The 19,446-nt window shown below is 41.4% G+C and overlaps 2 protein-coding genes across 2 annotated transcripts; one reads left to right on the top strand and one right to left on the bottom strand.

The window, feature by feature from the left end:
• Positions 1–897: 897 nt before the first annotated feature.
• Positions 898–7,156, bottom strand: edem2 (ER degradation enhancer, mannosidase alpha-like 2). Its single transcript, XM_085146443.1, is given in 15 exon segments — positions 898–1,781; positions 1,783–1,813; positions 1,815–1,902; positions 1,905–2,148; positions 2,226–2,347; positions 2,703–2,847; positions 2,922–3,046; positions 3,290–3,431; positions 3,721–3,932; positions 4,028–4,153; positions 4,301–4,406; positions 4,521–4,547; positions 4,549–4,561; positions 5,590–5,700; positions 6,889–7,156. Coding segments are annotated over 15 exon segments (1,728 nt in total). The 5' UTR covers positions 6,981–7,156; the 3' UTR covers positions 898–1,637.
• A 6,377-nt stretch (positions 7,157–13,533) lies between these two features.
• LOC146494033 (lymphocyte antigen 75-like) lies at positions 13,534–19,153 on the top strand. Its single transcript, XM_085145921.1, has 5 exons — positions 13,534–13,879; positions 14,136–14,355; positions 14,431–14,885; positions 15,710–15,949; positions 18,792–19,153. The coding sequence occupies exons 1-5, from the start codon at positions 13,811–13,813 to the stop codon at positions 18,927–18,929; spliced, it is 1,122 nt and encodes a 373-aa protein (XP_085002047.1). The 5' UTR covers positions 13,534–13,810; the 3' UTR covers positions 18,930–19,153.
• The last annotated feature ends 293 nt before the right edge of the window (positions 19,154–19,446 follow it).

Below are 19,446 nucleotides of genomic sequence, written 5' to 3'. Positions count from 1 at the left end.
GTAAACCCAATAAGTCAGCATTTTGTTTAACTGCTCTCATAGAAACACTTAACGTTTAATCAGTTTGACTCCCGTCTTTTGTACTCAGAGGTCTGGATCCTGGATTTAGAGGGGAAAACACTTCCCGTCTGTTTTGGAAAGTTAGAAATCTGTCGCCACATGTCAGAAACCGTTGGCTGGTCACAGAAATTCTCAGAGTGAAGACAAAACCTTAAATGGTGCAAAGGGAAGTTAATGCAGACCGCTCGAGCTCGGTGACCCGACCGTCGTTTCCGCAGTTGTGACCTCTGAGTGATTAAACACATTTACCTCTACAGAGGAGCTGCATGGTTGTAAAGCATCCCACATCAAAGTCATTAAAACCTTATATCGTGATGACATTTAGACATTTCTTTGGTGTAGAGGATCATTTTGGGATGTAACTCCTGTCTGCTGTAACTATAACAACGACAGTAAACGCACAGAGGATAAACAAACAGGCTTCACAGAATAATGGAGGCAGGTTGACAGAAGCTGAAGAAGGCGTGCCACCTACTGTAACAAACAATTAACTAGGGGTGGGGGAAAAAATGGATACTGTGTAGCATGGTGATATTTTGTTTAGTAATAATGTATCGATACAGAGACAGCAGAAATCGATACTTTGTTACAAAAAGGTTTTTGTGCTCTGACTTCAGAGCATGTTGATCCTTTTTCTGAGCAAGAATCCTGACATTCCTTCACTGTCCAAACATGACAGTTTACTTATTTTAATTTAAGACATGTTTTATTTTAATTAAGTTTAAAACTTTTTTATTTAATGTAAAATTATATTTTGTTTTAATTTACTTTCAAATTCTTCAGTTGCTGAAGGGGCTGCATAGTTTTCATAAACTGCATAGTTCAGAATAGCTATAATTGTACCAGATGGTTGATTCAGTTAAGTTGGACTAGACTGTAATACAAACCGTTCAGTTTGTCAACAATCAAACTGAAATGAGAGAAAGACTGAGTGTGAGACTTTGATATTAGAGAAAATGAATATTGATAAAGTTTACCTTTATGTACAGAATCTGAATATCGCAAAATATTTTTAAAAATTGCAATAATATCGTATCGTGGGATGTGTGGTGATTCCCACCTCTACAATTAACACCTGTAAACTACAGCGATCGGCCACAACGACAGAACCACTAACATATGAAGGAAACGTGGCTCTGACACGTCAGGTGGACGAAACAGAGCCATCGCCATCCACGGACGCACCACCCGACATCCTCAAAGGAACCAGCCAATCCGCTGCAAGAATCCCAGTTCCAGACACTGCAGGACACCCAGCCCCCCACCAACACCCCAAGGTGGTGCATCCACGCCCTAATGGGAGTGTTCATGCAGCACAGTGGTGACCGACACACTGTCAGGCATGGCCTGCACAAAAAACACCTCATCACCAACCGTGTAAAACAGACAAGAAATAACATTTGTTTTAAATAAAAATATATTTTCTCTTTAATTTAAATTACATCATGACAACAAAGCACAGCAAAGTTCTGGTCCTGAGCTCCTTCATAGCAACAAGAAGCGAACCCCAGCAGATCTGTGTAGCAACGTCTCTGAAAACTCTGTTTTCAATCACGGAGCTGCTGACATTCGGGGTCTCACTCAGTCGCTCGCGGCGAGACGCTCGGAGGAAGTCGTCGTCTCACGTTGTTGTCGGTAAAAACTTGTCCCAGGATGGAGAGCCGAGCGCTGAACGGCTGAACGGGGCAGGACAGCAGAGGGGGCGTCTTCTTCTCTCCGGGGTTTCAGAGCAATGCTCTCCGATTGGCCTGCCCCCCTCTGTCTGTTCGGGAGGGGGTTTTGATGGGCTGCCGGGCTGCGACAGGGTGAGCAGGATGTCTTGGAGCTCCTGGCGGTCCTGTTATGCCGGCCGCAGCAGTACAGCGCCGCTGGGTCCAGAGGGTGAGCCTCCGTGTTAAAGATGAACCCCCCTGCCCCTAAGACGCACTCCCCCGCCTCCCCACCCTCCTCCCACGACCCGTCCCCCTCCGTCCCTCCGCCGTGCAGAAAGTGGGCGGGGTCAAAGAGCAGGTAGAGGTACTTGATGGTTTCAGCTAGAAAGAAGGATTCCATCCTGTTGTCCAGCTGGTGATCGCGCAGGTCTTTAACCTGGAAGACGAGCGAGGAAAACTTTACTCGTGAGCTAAGTACTAAAGCCAGCCAATCAAACTGATAGTGGGACTTACGCTGGCATATCCACACGGCGTCTTGGCGATCTTCTCGATGGACTCCAGAGCGTCGATGCCCAGCTGGAGATAGGTGTGATCACCTGTCGCCCTGAACAGGTACATCGCACTCTCGATCAACTCTGAAACATGAAGGAAGAAGGAAGATCAGCTGGTTTTTACTTAAAGTTGCTCAGAAAACAACCAAAAACTATACTTCAGAGTTTTATGACATCAGCGCCTTCAAGGTTCATCTACACAATAAATAAATCACAATAAATATTATTGGTATGAAGCTCTGTGTTGTTGCCCATCTCAGAAAGCATCACTCACCTGCAGTTTAGTTTAGATTATCTCAGGACACTAAAAATCAAGCAGCTCAAGGCCTCCCATCACTCCCTGAAGCTGATAAATATTAGTCTGAATGAGCTGAAGGAGCACTGTAACCTTTGACCCCGAGGAGAGAACGCAATAGGCGGGGGGTGTTAGTGGACTGACCTGGTCTCAGTGGGTAGCCCTCTCTCTTATCCACAGTGTAACCCTGAGGGATGCTGTAAAACTCAGGCAGTCCTCCAAACTGTCTCCACACAGAATAATAATTCTGGAAAGTTCTCACAGCGCTGTCCAGGTTTCCCAGCAGAGACTGAAACACAGACGCAGATTCAACTTTGTTTGTTAACAGCCTCCAGTGACACACTTGTTTGTGCGTTCACTCACCTGCAGGCCGGGCCAGAAGGCCTCCAGACTCTGGAAAATGGGCATGGACACAGTTCCTTTGTGCATCTGCACCCACAGGTACCAGTCGTCAAAGCGGGTGTAGTTCTGGATGGCTCGATCATACGCTGAGAAAAGACATCACAGGATCAGATGTTTGGTTTTCCTTCTGTTTGTGTCACAGAGGCATCAAAGGAAGCTTTCATAAGTGCAGAAGTTATGCAGCTGGAACCATCAGACAAACCAACCCTGACGACTACTTACAGACTAGAAAAATTATTTTATTTGTCTCCACAAATAAACTTTTTTTTTTACTAAAACAGGAAATGCTCAGCAGCTGTCAGGAGGAAGGAGAGCGCTGTGACCGTTACCCTGGAACATGCTGAGCAGCTCTTCATCCTGCAGCATAACGGCTCCTTTCACCAGATACTCGAAGTACGAGTCGACTCCCGCGCCAATACCAGCATCCTGAGCGACCCACTTCATGGACACGATGTCAATGTGGTTCCCCACCTGGGCGGGCGGACAGGTGACAGAAACAGGTAGGAGGCTGTTCCTGTTTTATTGACACATTCAGCTCCTTCACCAGCTCCACAGAAACATTTATATAAAATCATCATATTTAAATGTTTTTAAATTCATTTCACTGACTAACCAAGGAGGACAAGCTGGCCTATCAGTGGCTCCATTCATGCTACGCTCCATTTTCACCCTACACAAATGCTCATGTTAGGCCTTTTCCCACTTTAGCTGCCATGTTTGCACCGTGAGTGGACGGTTGTAGCAGACACTTTTATTTTACCAGTCCGATGTCAGATCTGGTCTTCCACAGGGCTCTCAGGGCTCGGCGGGCGACGTTCTCAAATGTCGGGTCGCCCGTTAGTCGACTCAGTGTGGCGAACTCCAGGATGAAGGTTCCCACGCCAGCGGTACAGGTGACCGGTGTCTCAGTGGGACTGACGCCACGCAGAAGGTTCACCGTACCGTACGGCATGCCGGTGGGAGTCTCAAACGCTGATTTGTTGTTGAGACAAATTTCACTGATTTATTCACGTGTGCTTTTCAAAGTAGTTCATTAAAACTAGAGAGTCTGAAATGCCAGAACACACCAGGCAGCAGCTTCCTGGCGGCGTCCTCGGCCATCCTCAGCAGCGGTCCTGAGCAGGGCCACCCGGGCTCCAGCTCCATTCCCGCCCTCTTCGCCAAGAGATGGGCTGACAGTAGACCGCCCACAACTACACGCAAACACACACACACACATTAACCTGAGGTGGACTCTCCTTTGCCACAGCTCCTGCGCCCAGATGTGCAGTGTTTATAAAAACAGCAGTTTAAATGTTGAACACGAGTTTCTCCTCAGAGTCCGAATCGTCCGTCAGTACCTCTGATGTTGGTTTCAAACACGGACGCGTTGACGTCGATGTCGAAGTCGACGGTGTCTTGGAGGATCGACGCCACTCGCTGGAACTCCGTACGGTTTCCCAAAACCTTCAGAGAGAACACATCGAACCACTGTCGTGTCACGGCACAGGAGTACAACATCTGCTCATCAGTGTTTGTTAAAGGCTCTGTAAATGTAAAAACATCTGTTTCCAGTCTTACCAGCAGAGTGTCGAGAGCGTCAATCAGAAGTGAGCGAGAAACTGTGGAGAAAAAGAGCAGCAGGGGTCATTTTACCGTTTCTGACTCTTAACCTCACATAATGTTTTCTTCTGAACCACTTTAACTGAAGAGAATATTTTCAATGTTTTACTTTGAAATTCTTTGTTCTTTATCTAAACGTAACTTCCTTCCACGTGCATAAATACATAAACAAGAGAAAAATCATAATCGTATAATTTAATATTTAAGTCACAATTTTTTTAATGTGATGTGTAATGTGTTGGACTTTGGAAAAAGCAGTAAATGTATTAAACTTTTATAAGAGAAATCTTGAATCTGTTCATTAAAGGGAAATAAAATTAACTGATTTCACCTGAATATACGAAATAAATTCATAAATGTGACCTGATGGTTTTATAAAGTGGTAAAAACCAGAGAAAGGTAAAAGAAATACTTAAAGGTTTGGCGTGTGCTAACTGTGTCCTGTTGAGACAGGAAGTGTCTTATAACTACAAAATAAAAGAAACAAGAGCGCTCAGAGAGTTCAGATCTCCCTGAAAGGCACACGCTGTGTTAAAATAGTGATGCTTTTATTAAACATGCTGATGTCAGCATTGATGGGAATGTGGAGATGATTAATCGATTTTATTATCTTCACCCGTATGATTGGAGCAGAACTGACTGAAATCTTTGGCTTCTATCAGCTGTACAAACCTGAGATTTCAGGATACATTCATGCTGTGACTTTATGGGCCATCGTAATGTCGTAGGGCCTTGTATTGAAATAATAGTGTATACACATAATAATACTCAACATGGTTTCTTTATTATTTTTTTCAAGGTAAACTTTGACCTTAGGTGCTAACAGTGAAGGTCAAGGTCAACCTAGATACTCATGTCCCCTAAGGCCTGCTACAGTGTTGTGAAGTTTGAAAACAATCCATGAAATGTGAGTAATACAAAGTTTCTACATGTTGTGTCCTTGAACTTGACCCGATTTTCACCCTAAGTAAAGAAAAGTTCACTGCAGTAAAGTGTACTTTACATTCAAGTCTTTAAACTGCCTCACCTGCCCCACGTGTCCTGTCCATCGCAGGTGAGAGGGCGGAGCTCATCGTAGGGGAAGGCGTTGTCAAGGTAACTGTTGTAGGCGTGGTAGAACATGGATTTGATGCGCTGTCTGAGAGATGGAGTTTGTTACATTAAGGACGGGACAATTTATCAAAGCATTCAAATTTAGATGAAACTAATTCAGTAAAAATTGGATTCTGCAATTTTTTCTGTGTGAAAAAACGTTAAATATCCAAGTACACAAATATTTCAACATATATTAGAATCAAAATGGAAACGCTCTGAAGCCAGATCAACTTTTTTAACGGGATTTCGGAAAAGCAAGCAAAGTAAACCACTGAACAGTTAACTTTCAATGTTTTTCAAAATAAAAGCTTCTCACATTACTGACACAGGCAGACAAACACGCAAACAAACAGGTCGAGCTATACACGAATCGCGGTTTAAGGTTGTTTAGGACCAGCGTTCATACTTTACATCACCTAAACGAGTCTGTGCGCTTTCATCGACACATTAAAAACTTGTGTTTCAGGTGAATTCAAAGCTTTTAAAAACAAACTGATCAACCTGTGAACATGTTGGGACTTCTCTTAATCATCAGTTTGAAACATCTGACAAAATTAAACGCACATGTCGGTTGCTTAAGTCAAACCCTTAAAAGAGGCAGCGTTCAAATTATGATGCAAATGCAGCTGATAGTAGAATGAAATATTTCCACAAACAAAGTGTACCAACATCAAACCCACACCGACTCAGGAACACAAAAAACAAATGAGAGATGATTAAGATGCAAATGAATTTCTGCGTCAAGCCAACTCGCACTCGCATTCATCTGATATTGTTTTAATGCCACTGCTGCATATCATTACATTTGGCATCTCTCTTCCAGTTTGTTTTTTGTCTTGTTTGTGGTCTTGAGTTCTTCCTCCCCACAGTCGCCAGCTGTTGCTCATGGTCCGATTGTGGTGACTTTGTAAATAAAATACAATAAAACGACCCAAACATCTGCCCGGACGCATTGCTAAGATGACTGCTGAGTGGAAATACTTGCTTAGATAAAACACACAGTAAAAAAAAACAAAAAAAACAAAAAACACTTTACAATTATTATTTGATTATTGTGTTGTGGGAGTTTCCCCACTCTCAAATTCACAGTGGGGTCCCAGTCTAGTGTTAGCGTTTGCCCCTTCAGACACACGCACCCACCCTCAGACTCCAGCTGGCGTGATGAAGGGAGGATGGGTGTCTGCACAAAACTCAACTTTAAACCGAGTCCAGACGGAGCTGGTGTCCGTACCTGACAGCAGCCATCTCCTCCTCCGAGAACTGACGAGCCGCCGCATCGCTCAGCACCCACACCAGCAGCGCCGCGCACACGGGAGCGCGCATGTAGACAGACAGACGGACAGGTGAGACAGGTGGACTCGGACACAGATATGACCTGAAATTAAAGATCGGGGAAACACGCGCGGAGCACAGAGCGAAAAGTCTTCTGTTGTTGTTGTGCAGCTGTCAGGAAGCAGGAAGTTAGTCATCTGCGCATGCGTCGAACCGGTGCGCTGACGAGGGCTTTTGACGTGGAATCTCATTGGACGTTTTTTTTTGTTTTGTTTTTTAAATAAACCTTTATTAATAAACTGGTTATATGACAATGATGACAGTAGAGCATGGTTATTCAACTACAAAGTTAGTTGGGCCAGATTTTCAAACCGAGGAATTTATCTGGGCCAGATTTTTTTTTTGAAGCCAGTAAGCAGCAGATCACGATCAATTTCAAATCCACACAACTGTATTGAAAAACAAGTCATTTTTTTATTCCTTTTCCCCAGTAAATCTGGTGACCTCTCACAAATGCACACCAAAAGGTCCATTTAAAAAAAAGGGAGCTATAACTAAACTATTTTTTGCACATTTGAAATAATAATAACAATAATAATAATAACAAAAAAACATTTTGATAATTCCCTTTCAAATTAAAATAAATATTTCGCTGACCACTCACTTTTCCTGCCATGGATGGAGCCCCATCCGTCACAAGTATACAGACACGCTTCATATCCAGACCATTTTCCTCAAAAAGAGCTGAAATCTTCTCAAACATTATTTCGCCAGCTGTGTGTCCCTCTAACGGTAGTAAGCCGAGCAATTTCCCATCCAAAAAACGGACATATACGCACAACTGTGCATTATCAGTTCTGTCTGTGATCTCCTGCTATAGACATTACATCAGTTTTCTTCAGGTCATCTAACAGCATTTCAAACTCGTCTGACGCCAGAACTTCAACTCTACGAATATTTGAACTGTCCTACAGGGGCACGTTTTTAATAGCAGATGTCACACTTACTTTAATTTTTTCATCACTTTTCACCGCATCCACCACGGCCAGCATGCAGTATTTCACTGTTTCAGAATCTGTGAAAGGCCTTTTCTTCTTCGCCAAGAAGCAAACACGAAGGGAAGATGCTGCAGCTCTCTTGGGCTGTACAGGACCCCCACCATGGCAGTACAACTCCGGTTGTAAGATTATTAAACTCGGTAAAATGAATAAGTATTTGTCAGTCCAGGCAGGGTTGAACCGACAGTTTTCATTGTCAATTTTGCGCTTTTTGGAGAGAGAAAGACGTGCTGTTGTCGCATCATATATTACGATGATTGTTTTAATATGTTTACATCATGGTGCATTGTGGGTTAAATATTGCTAGGCTACTAGGAGTGTTGCATTCATAGTCTACACTACGCTGTAGGAATTTTTTTTTTTTTTAATTTTTTTTAAAATTAATTAATGAATAAATTTTTGCGTTTCTCTGTGTTTCTGCCAGGACCACAGGCAGGGCCACTCGCAGGTTGTTTCTGGGCCGCATTTGGCCCGCGGGCCGCCATTGAATAGGCTTGCAGTAGAGCAATTGAAATGACAAATTTTATAACTGGACTGTAAAATAAATTAAACAGATATGAATTAATAAAAAAGTTTTATTTTAAAATTATGCTCCGTTGTATTTATTTCAGAGAACGTTTATTTCGTAGAGCTAAATGTATTTTCCAGCTGTCTCTTATTTTCATCTCTTATTTTATTAATTAAAATTATACTTATCTCTATTTATTTACATAATGAGTGAGTGAACTTTGCAAATATGGATGGACACACATTACAAAATACTGTACATTTGCAGTAGTGTGGAAAGTCTTTGTTTTTTTTATCAAAGAGCCAAACATACATTCATGCAGAGAGAAATACACAGACCTCCCCCCTACAGAAAACACAGAGTATATGAATACCCTGAACAGCATGACAGACCTGCAGCCATGTAATCTCTATCATTGCACGTTAACTGAATACTTCCATCTATTACTGCTCCACTGTATTTTAGAGTGACAAAATTTTCCCCCAATCAGAAAAACTATATTCAGTAATAATAAAGCCATTTTAGTTTCAGAGCTTATCACAAAGCTACTATTTAACTAACTGAAGCACACCTGAGGCGAGCCTGGTTTGGGCTGAACGATGATGTGAACAGCTGAAGGTGATCAATGTCAAACAGACAGCAGTGAGGCTGAGTTCAGACACTGAGACAAGCAGGACAGTAGGAAGGCAAAGATCCCTGCGCTCACTGAGGTGGGAATGGATCCTGACCAATGGGAATTGTGACCATGTTACCTTAACACAGTCTGCTCTGACGTCTGAGGATTAAAACAAAGGAGGTTCAAGTTCTAGACTTAGACTCAATAATTGATGAGAATATCTTTGAATTTCACATTTAATTATACATTTTGTGGTTTACATCATCCAGCCAACAGCGTCTCCAGTATCAGTTATATGACACGAAATAGCCTCACAAGCAAATATTCTCCTTTTAATAACTTTGCATGATGTAAACATTAAACCTCCTGAGTCACTTCATTATCTGAGTGTGTGCAGTGACAGATACGAGCAGAACAAACAAGCATGGAGAAACTTGTTCTGTTCATCGCCGCTGCGTCAGGCAAGTGTTTTAAGGTGTTTTTGTATTTGCTGTAATGAAAACAGAATGATAGCTTGAATAGAAAGCTACAGTATGTCAGTGGCAGTAATCTAGTATTCTAGTTTCTTGGTTCCTGTCTCATGTTCCCAGTTTTGCTTCCCCCCCCAGTCTCATTGTGATTTCTCCCAGCTGTGCTCTCCCCCCGTGTCTCGTTCCCTCGCTATCTCTCGGTGTTTTTAAGCCCTTTGTCTGCGTATCCTGTTCCATTTCTCATGTTCCAGCTTTCCTTGTGTCACAATACGGCTGTGTGCAGGCAAGGACCCAAACGCAAACTCGCAGAGACAAAAGTAAACTCAAAAAACAGCTTTATTGCTGGTGTGGAAGGGAAACAAAGAACAAAACTAAACTGGGAAAACTGATAATAAATCATACTTGGAAACACGGGGAGAATAACGGGGATAACGAGGGGGAATGAGCCACAGGAGGAGAGCACAGCTGGGAGTAATTAGGCAGGACGAGACAAAGGAAGCAAAACAAGAAACATTAACAAAGGACAGACTGTGAAAACAGGAAACACACTGACTGAACTCAAGACATGTAAACTTAACAGACTGGGGAGACAGAACATAGGGACCTGAAACATGGGACAGAAAGGCAGAGTAGACACGATATGAACATGACGACGCCAGAGTAAAACAGGACAGAACACAGGACCTTTTTCAAAATAAAATAGGAAACATAATGAAACACATGAAGGACAAGGGAGACTTAACAGGGGTTGAAAACACAAGAGGAAACTAATAAACAAATGAACTTAGATAATCTAATGAACTTAAACATAAACCATAAACATCAAAAGACCCAGGATCGTGACACCTTGTTCCATGTCTCAGCTCTTTAGTTTCTTTGTACTTGTTTTTAGGTTTCTTCCAGTTTAAGTTTTGCTAGTTTCGTCATTGTCACCCTTTACTTTTGTCTGTATTTTGCTTTGCTGTAATAAAGGCTCACTTTCAGTTTAATCTGTCTCTAGTGTCTGCGTTTGGGTTCTATCTGCATATTAGGCAGCATCTATCAGATGAGATGTCGATGCAGTCTCAGTTCACCCACCATAGAGTCCTCTCACACACACATGCACACGCACCTTCTCAGCTCGCTGTTGCACTGAGACCAGTTTTACCTGCAGAGTCCAGCTGCCTTGATTATGATCAAGCTTCTTCAAGTGAGCTAACTCAGATTATTGCTTGTTACAAAGACCAGGCTGAGGATTTGTCCCTTTTATTCTTTTGATTCTTTTACTGATCTTAACTGTTTCAACTATTGTGGAGTTTTGTGCTGTTTTCATTTGATTTTGTTTCTTTTATCTGCTATCTTCATCTGTTTTCATTATTTTTGCCTCTTTAGTCTTTTTTTTTTTTCTCATTAAATCTGTGTGGATCCTGTGAAATGTGATAAATATTACTTTCAGTTTCTTTGTATCCATCAGCTTCATGATGGGATGAGGATCGATTCTGAAGTTGTCTTGCTGGACTGACCTGGTAACATTGAGTAACTGTACGTGTGACAGCAGCATAACCTGTGCTGATAAGTAAAAGGATTTTTTGGATGAATTTTGATTGTTGTCACAAAAAAGTGCATGAAACATGTCCTTTCCTTTAAAGTAGGAGGATGGGATTGCTTCACCTTTCGGTGGGTCCAGTGTTTTGTTTGCTCGGCCTCCTGTATCGCTGTTCTAGTTCTCCTCTGATGTGTAATCTATAATATAGCACGCACCCTGCTCCACACAGCGGGTTGTCAACCCCTGTTATTTGACTTTCTGCAGAGTGTCTGTCAGGTTTGTCCCACACCAAAGGAGAGGGATTGTATCTGCATTATGGCATCACAAAGCCAAACTGAGCACGGGGACAATCTCCTGTGAACATCTGATGCATGCAGATCATTGTGCTTTTTTCTTTTTTTTTCTAGGAAAAGGTGGAAATGTGGAGGTGTCTGGGGAAAGTTGCAGAGAGGTGTGAGTGTTTCCTCCATACAGCCTTGGCATGGGAAGTTTTCATCTCATCACAGGCCACAGATGTCTTTACCTGGCCTCCCACTGCTGGAGATAATCCTTCCATAGCTCCTCACCACACCTGGGCGCTGGATGGTTGGATGATGCTGGATCGAGACTTACAAACATCCAACAACTGGAATATGCTGGATATTAATTTTCAGCCTACTCTATGGCACAGGTGGTTTTGGTCAAACCTTTTGGTTTTTGGGGTTAATTTTCCCAAGAGCCCAGAATTATGACCTATAACTGCAACGTCTCCTCTTACTAGGATCAGTTTAAAAAAAAGATTAAATTGATGTCGACCATCTGGGGCCTTAATTACATCAACAGCCACTTCAGTTCATTTATGGAGCTGAAGGAGAGAATTACTTACAGTAATATAAAATTTGCCGTATGTGAAAACAAGAACAAAATTCAAACATTGATCTTTCAGCTGCTGGCCGTCTGACGCTGCTCTCTCTCCTGTTTATGACACTGAATGTGCAGCTTTGTGCTGGAGCTGGTATCCACATGCAGACATCGCTGCCTTATGATCACTCCTCACACATTTGCTTTATGTTCATTCAGGAAACTTCATCACATCCCAACAGCATCAGTAAAGCTCCACGGTTACATCATCCAGCCAACAGCGTCTCCAGTATCAGTTATATGACACGAAATAACCTCACAAGCAAATATTCTCCTTTTAATAACTTTGCTTGATGTAAACATTAAACCTCCTGAGTTATTTCATTATCTGAGTGTGTGCCGTGACAGATACGAGCAGAACAAACAAGCATGGAGAAACTTGCATTGGAGCTGGCCACCATAGAAAACATGGAGGATGTGAAGACCCTGACATGGTGGACTTGAGCAAATCTGATAACAGACAGCGATGTAAATTCACTCTCTCTGTTTAACTGAAACATATTTTTGACACGGGCAGTTCAAATGCTCGTACACTTCACGTCTTCATTGGACACATGGAGTAATCCCTGACAGGACAGGCTCATGAGAGCATGATCAAAGTTTCACCTGCTTGCTGCGATCCTGGACTGTATATGATGATGTAAACAGCTGTAGGTTTACAGCTGTTTATGAAAATAGTGAGGCTGAGTTCAGAAATTGGAAAGGTGGAAAACCAGACAGCAGAAGAAGAACATTGTGCACACATGACATCTTATGGGTCGGGCCAATAAAGACCTGGTGTTCTCCTCACCGGCTTGGTGAGGTGTCTGCACACATGCTAGCCACTCCTCCCTCGCCAGATCTCTGCTACAACACACACAATCTAAGATTAAAGTAAACGTGTGAGCACCGGTGCTGCATCTTTTTATTTACATAGTAACACGTCCTCCAGGCCATCCATTCCCAAACTCAAGAATGCTTTACAACAAGTCCAAGTGCCCTGGAGCCTGACCAGCGTTAAATCTTCACTCTAATCAAAACCCAAGAGAAAGTGATGTTTCCATGAAGATCTTATTCTAGAACATGAACAGGCTGTTGGGTATAAATTCTTAATGCTGCACAGTCATGTTGAGCCCAGTTTGTGACCCAGCTGCCACTGGGACATAAGCTTGAAGTCACATGTAAAAAAGACGACCAATATAAAACTAGAACATTTTATTTTCTATATCATCTTAAATTTCCACCTCAAATTTCACATTTTTAATTTCTGGTTACTATTGAAACTGCCCCCCCCCCCCCCCCCCCCTCTCTCTCTCCATTTAAATACCGACTGAGGCCATGAGTTCATTTAACCCTTTATGACATGCAAATCTGATCCAAATTCTTTCCTCCTTATTACTTTGCAGCTCCATGTTTACCGTCATACATGAAACAGACAAGGATGGAAAAGTTTCTTCTGTTCATCAAAGCGGTTTCAGGCAAGTATTTTAATCTGTTTTTCTTAATATTAGTTAACAATAAATAAATAGCTTTATTATTTTTTTAATCTGGTGACTTTCACAACTATAAATAATATTTTAACTACACACCATCTCTTTAATCGCTGTACTGATTAAATAATCAACACGACCGAGCAGACTGAAATGGATGAGAGACTTTTTGCTTGTTTTTCATCATGTAATTAATATTCACATCTGTGTCAGGGCTGTGGGCTGTTTCCTCAAGTGCTCAGCGTCAGTACCATTTTGTTTATGAGCAGAAGAACTGGACTGAAGCACTGAGTCACTGCAGACAGTATTACACAGACCTGGCTGCAATAGAAAGCATGGAGGACGTGAAGACTCTGAACAACATGGCAGACTTGGAAAAAATGAAATACTCAGAATACAGCAATGTAAATATGTCCTTAACATCGTTTTTAATAATTATATAAGGTGCAGATGATGCTGAAAGTATCCACATGAAATTTGTAATGTGAAAATCAGAAGGTGCCTGTAAAGTAAAATTCTGTATTTCGTGTGTGAGAAAAATTCTTTTTGTTCGTACATTTTAAATCTTTTAAGTCTTTAGAGCTAAAATTTACTTTGTATTATTGGGCCAACGGTTGAGTTCATGTTCTTTATGTCACACCTTTGCCCAATGAAACACAGCGAGCCTGGATCGGCTTGTACAACGACGTGAACAGCTGGAGGTGGTCGATGGACGACACAGGTTTCTACAAAGATGGAGAACCTGAGCTCAGAAATTGGTCACCTGGAGAACCAAATAACCATAAAGGCAATGAATGTTGTGTAGAGATGTTTGACAGCGGACTATGGAATGACAAAGACTGTGATGCCGTCTATAATGTAGTCTGCATTTACATCGCAGGTGAGGACTTTAAATAATACAGAAGCATTCAAACATACAGCGTTTTTCTGTGATTTCTTTCCTGACTCTGCTTCTATTTGCCTTCATGTTTATTGTTTCAGAGTCAAATGTGTACATTTGTCTTCATCAAAAACACGATGAAATGGACGGAGGCCCAGAGCTTCTGTAGAGCTCATTACACAGACCTGGCCAGTGTGAGAAACATGTCAGAGAACCAGAAGATAAAGGAGCTGATACCCGCAGGACAAAAGGTCTGGATCGGCCTTTTCAGAGACTCCTGGAAGTGGATCGATGGATCCAACTCCTCGTTTAGATACTGGAAAACAAAGGAACCAAACAACAATTTTGAAAAGGAGATGTGTGTGGCAGCATACTTTGAAAACGAGGGAAAATGGGAAGATTGGAACTGTGATTATAAGAGAGCATTTGTTTGCTACAGTGGTAAGCTAGCCTATGCTATCCCGTCAGTATTGTCATTTAGCTCGACTTTGCAGAGACATGGCAGCGCTGTTGTGCCTCTGTTTGTGCAAAAATGACAAACCTGTACAGTAACTGTTCTGGAGGCTGCATTGAAAAATGTAACAAAATACCAGGAAGTGAAACCTTTAAAGTGTGCATGAATCTATCTATCTATCTATCTATCTATCTACCTATCTATCTATCTATCTATCTATCTATCTATCTATCTATCTATCTATCTATCTATCTATCTATCTATCTATCTATCTATCTATCTATCTATCTATCTATCTATCAAACACTGACACAGATTCAACGGTCTCTCAGCTGCATAAAGTTAAAACCATGTCTAGCGCCATCTTCTGTCAGTACGTAACGTGACATCACAGGGTTGGCTGTTTGGTTGCAGTCAGTAGATTTGCATTAGTTTACTTTAGCTAACTAAAGAACAAGAAACACAGTTATGTTTGTGGTGTGATGTGCATGTAGCAACCTGTGCTGTTGTAAACTGGCTCCAAGGCTCTCCTCCACACAGTCCTCATTCATAAAGTGCTTTGCAAACCCGAACATTGCAGCTAACAGCTCCAGTTTCAGTGCAGCTAGCCAAACGACAAAAAAAACCACTGACTGCTTATGAAACAGAGTAAAAGTGGGCCGTTTATCCTCGGTTTGTTACATAAAACTAATTGAGACAAGCAAAAAACTTTTCCTGTTACTATTAGTTAGCTAATATAAATGTAAGACTTTTAGCAGCAACCAGCTAACCTGGTGATGTCAGGTCCTGTACTGACAGAAAAGAGCATTAAACATGTTTTAAAAGCTTTAACTACTTATTTCTAAAACCCAGCTTCACAGTGTTACATCGATGTCATCTTTGGGGAGCAGGGCTCCATGAATTAGGCTTTATGCATGTAGAGTTTCATGCCCACTTTTGTACAGTTTGGAGATGATAGCACCTTTCAGTGAAAAAACAACAGCGTGTGCTCTCTGCTCCTCTTCGGCTAACCCTAACCATTATTTTCTATCATTTACAGAAGTACGTGCTCGCAGCAAGCACGTAGTGAGACTGGAGCTGGTGAAAAACTCCAGTGTGGACCTGAGTGACCCTGCTGTGATGGAAGACATGCTGAAACAGGCAGATCATTTAGATTTTTACTTTGTGTTTCCTTTTCATCTTTTTTAGCACTGTTGGGTTTTGAATTTTGGAAACAAAACTACAACTACACATGTGGTGTAGACACCCAACTGAAAAATGTCCAAAACCAGTTTTTTGATCTACAAAATGAAAAACTTTGAAAAACCAGCTCAAACATACAAGTAACCAGAAAATATTCTATAAAACTAAAGCACAGATAACACAACACATTTCACATGGACATTTGTTGCATGCACTCTTTATTTAAACAACTGCAAACTTCCACCAGCACTTAGTTTTTAACCAAAAGCTATAACTACTGTCATTTTTAATCTATTTATCTTTGTGTTTAATGTCCTGAGAGGTTTGGCAGAGGTTCAGGGTGGGAAGGACCTTAGTCCGCGTGGGCGGGTAGAGAGCACCGAGTGGTAATAACCCTGTGGAGGGCTTTCCTCCCTGCTGCTGGCACACAGATGCAGTATGACATGGATATCTGTTGCTCCACTGGTGCCACCTACAGGAGTTCTCCACCTCTAGAGTAGCCGCCATGATTGCTCAGCCAAACTGTAGCTGTGTCCCAATTCAGGGTCTGCACGCTTGAAGTACGCATTTTAAGTGCGGTTACGTCACCGCCACGCGACGACGGCTGTCCCAATTCGAAGTGTACTTGAAATGCATACTCCAAATGCGCCGTCGATTTCCCCAAATATCAAGCGTGGTCCGGTGCACGCTTCGTGGTCCCATATATCCCACAATTCATAGCGCAGCGGTGGGTGTGGATAATTTTGCCGCAAAATACGGCAGAAGGGAGCAGCCAAAAAGTGTACTGTCAAAAGTAAGTACTGAATATGACGTCACTTATTCATGTGCGAATGTTTAATAACGAAGAACATTAAAACATTGCTGTTGGCCACATGCCGGCAAAGTTATGTGACACTAGTGATGTTTGTACTTTCAGCATTAACTTGGTTTTAAAGCCTCTACTTCTAAATATACATATAGTCGACCTTAATCTTACAGAGAATCTGATGATTTTATGGATAATTAAAGTCAGTCATATATCCACAAACACAACAAGCTGACAGTCAGTGATATATATATATATATATATATATATATATATATATATATATATATATATATATATATCATATCATATCATAATAATCTGACAATACTATAATATTGGCCATATTATATTCACATTACCATAGTGAGATGACTTTAGTCTCATGAACAACATTAACTAATTATTATTTACTAGCTACTCTTAAATGACTGTTCAGTACAGAAATGAAGCCCTTGAATCATGTTTTACAGTCCTGTGGTCTCAGCCTCAGATACTCAACTAATCAAAGTGATGTCATGACAAAAATGAATGACCAACAAAACAATTTTCTCCTTCATTTCTGTCAAACAAAGCTGTATGTAGCGTGTCTCGCGGTTAGTATCATGGTTGCTAGGCAACCTGAACAGCGCGACGAAGCATATACCGTCCCATTTCACAAGCCTCTCACTTCCGCACTTCTCGTACTTATAGTACGCACCGTACGTAGTACGCGTAGTGTGCGTACTTCAAGCGTGCATACCCCGAATTGGGACACAGCATGTGTGGGGTGCAGTGTTGGTCAAGTTACTTGAAAAAAGTAATCAGTTACTAATTACTGATTACTTCCCCCAAAAAGTAATCCCGTTACTTTACTGATTACTTCTTTTCAAAAGTAATTAATTACTTAGTTACTTAGTTACTTTTTAAAAACACGATTTACAACCTGAATAGGTGATAAAGTGATAGATCTTTCAGCCCAATTCTACTTTTTCTGCATAATCATCATACAAAATGTAATCAAATGGAAAAGTCTCTTTTTAAAACTTGTTTTATTAGTTTTAATCTTTTAACTTTATGCATCAAGCAAAAATTAAATTATCTGCAACATTCTCTGACTGGAAGAAATTAGTTTAACATTTAAACCTATTTTCTGCACATTCCAGCACATAATTTTTTTTTGTGTGTTTACACTCAGTCTTTCAAATAGATGCAAGTAAAACACAGCAGAAAATAAATAAAGTCAAAGACTAGCGGTCCTGTTGCTCTATTTTCACCTGTAAAGCAGGAGTGGGGTAGGCGGAGGGTTACCCTGGTGCAGGTGTGCCGCGGTCAGTGGAAGAATCCGCGAGTTTCTCTGTGAGTTTCCCATTACGTCGTAGCTACTCGGTGCTTGTTTGGAAGTTTAGGGTTTTTGCTGTAAAAAGAAGTTTTCTTCCCACGCACAACGGACACTAATGTTTTTGTCACTTTTTATGGAATCAAACTCAAAGTAAGGTCAGTACTTCCACGCTTTAAACGCTGCACGCTCATACTCTCTCTGCACTCGATATATGATCCATTGTTGATCTGCACACAGCTGTTGTCACGAACGTCGCACTCGCTTACGTCACTGTCATGAGACATTCTCGCAAAAAAATCACGGTTTTAGTAACGCAGTAACGCAGCGTTCCTACGGGAAAGTAACGTAATCTAATTACCGTTTTTGCAATAGTAATCCCTTACTTTACTCATTACTTGAAAAAAGTAATCAGATTACAGTAACGTGTTACTGCCCATCTCTGGTGGGGTGTGTGCTGAACACAGTGCCGTGCCTCAAATCGCCCTCCAGTGAAGTAATTTATGTGGTTCTGATGTCACTGCCCACAAAAAGACAGCAGTATATTCAGTGTAAATTATATTTAAATTCTAATTAAATGAGATGATCCCTTCAAATCAGCTGAGTAAAATATGCAGGATATAGCTGGAGACGTTTTTCTGAGTGATATTCAGGCAAACATGTTTTTTGTGTTGCAGCTTAAACAGAAGCTGAAGGACCAGAGAGTCAATGGAGACATCAGCCTGAGCTGGAGGACGCAGTCAGGTGGGGAGGTTTTCTACAAGGATGAGAAGCAAACAAAGAAGGAAGCTCGAAAAGTCAAGAGTAGCCTGTAAAGCGTTTTCATTCTTTGGTCTTTTCAAAATTGTCTAAAAATCTAATGTTTGTGACCATATCAATTTAAAAGGTGTCACATTTGATGCTACATGAAGTTAAACATCAAACATTTTAAGTGGAACAGCTGTTTTTATACTCGTCTGTGATGTGTCAGTGAGGGAAGCCCAGACCGATGATTTTACAAACAGAAAAAAGAAAGATTTTATTTGAGTTTCTCATTTCGGGTATTTAATATTTATTTAATATTTTCTGGAAGCTGGAAAGTTAGTTCTATTCATCTGGACGTCACATTTTCGGAGACTGAAGACGTGTCCTGGATGAGCGATGAAGCGGTTCTCTCACTCCGCTGCGTCCAAAAGAACAGAATCAACATTACCTGCATGTGTGCATTGAACTAGTTTCTATTTAGTTGTTTTCATTGTTATTAATCTTAATTTTTGTGTTTATTGTATTTTCATCCAGTTTTCATTAACAGAGTCTCTGGATCTTCTTACAATATGTTGATGAGTTCAGTGT

This window comes from Neolamprologus multifasciatus, chromosome 20 (assembly GCF_963576455.1).
Source record: "Neolamprologus multifasciatus chromosome 20, fNeoMul1.2, whole genome shotgun sequence".
Classification (NCBI taxonomy): domain Eukaryota; kingdom Metazoa; phylum Chordata; class Actinopteri; order Cichliformes; family Cichlidae; genus Neolamprologus; species Neolamprologus multifasciatus.
Note: the sequence above shows the minus strand (reverse complement) of the source record. Positions and strands in the feature narration are given on the sequence as shown.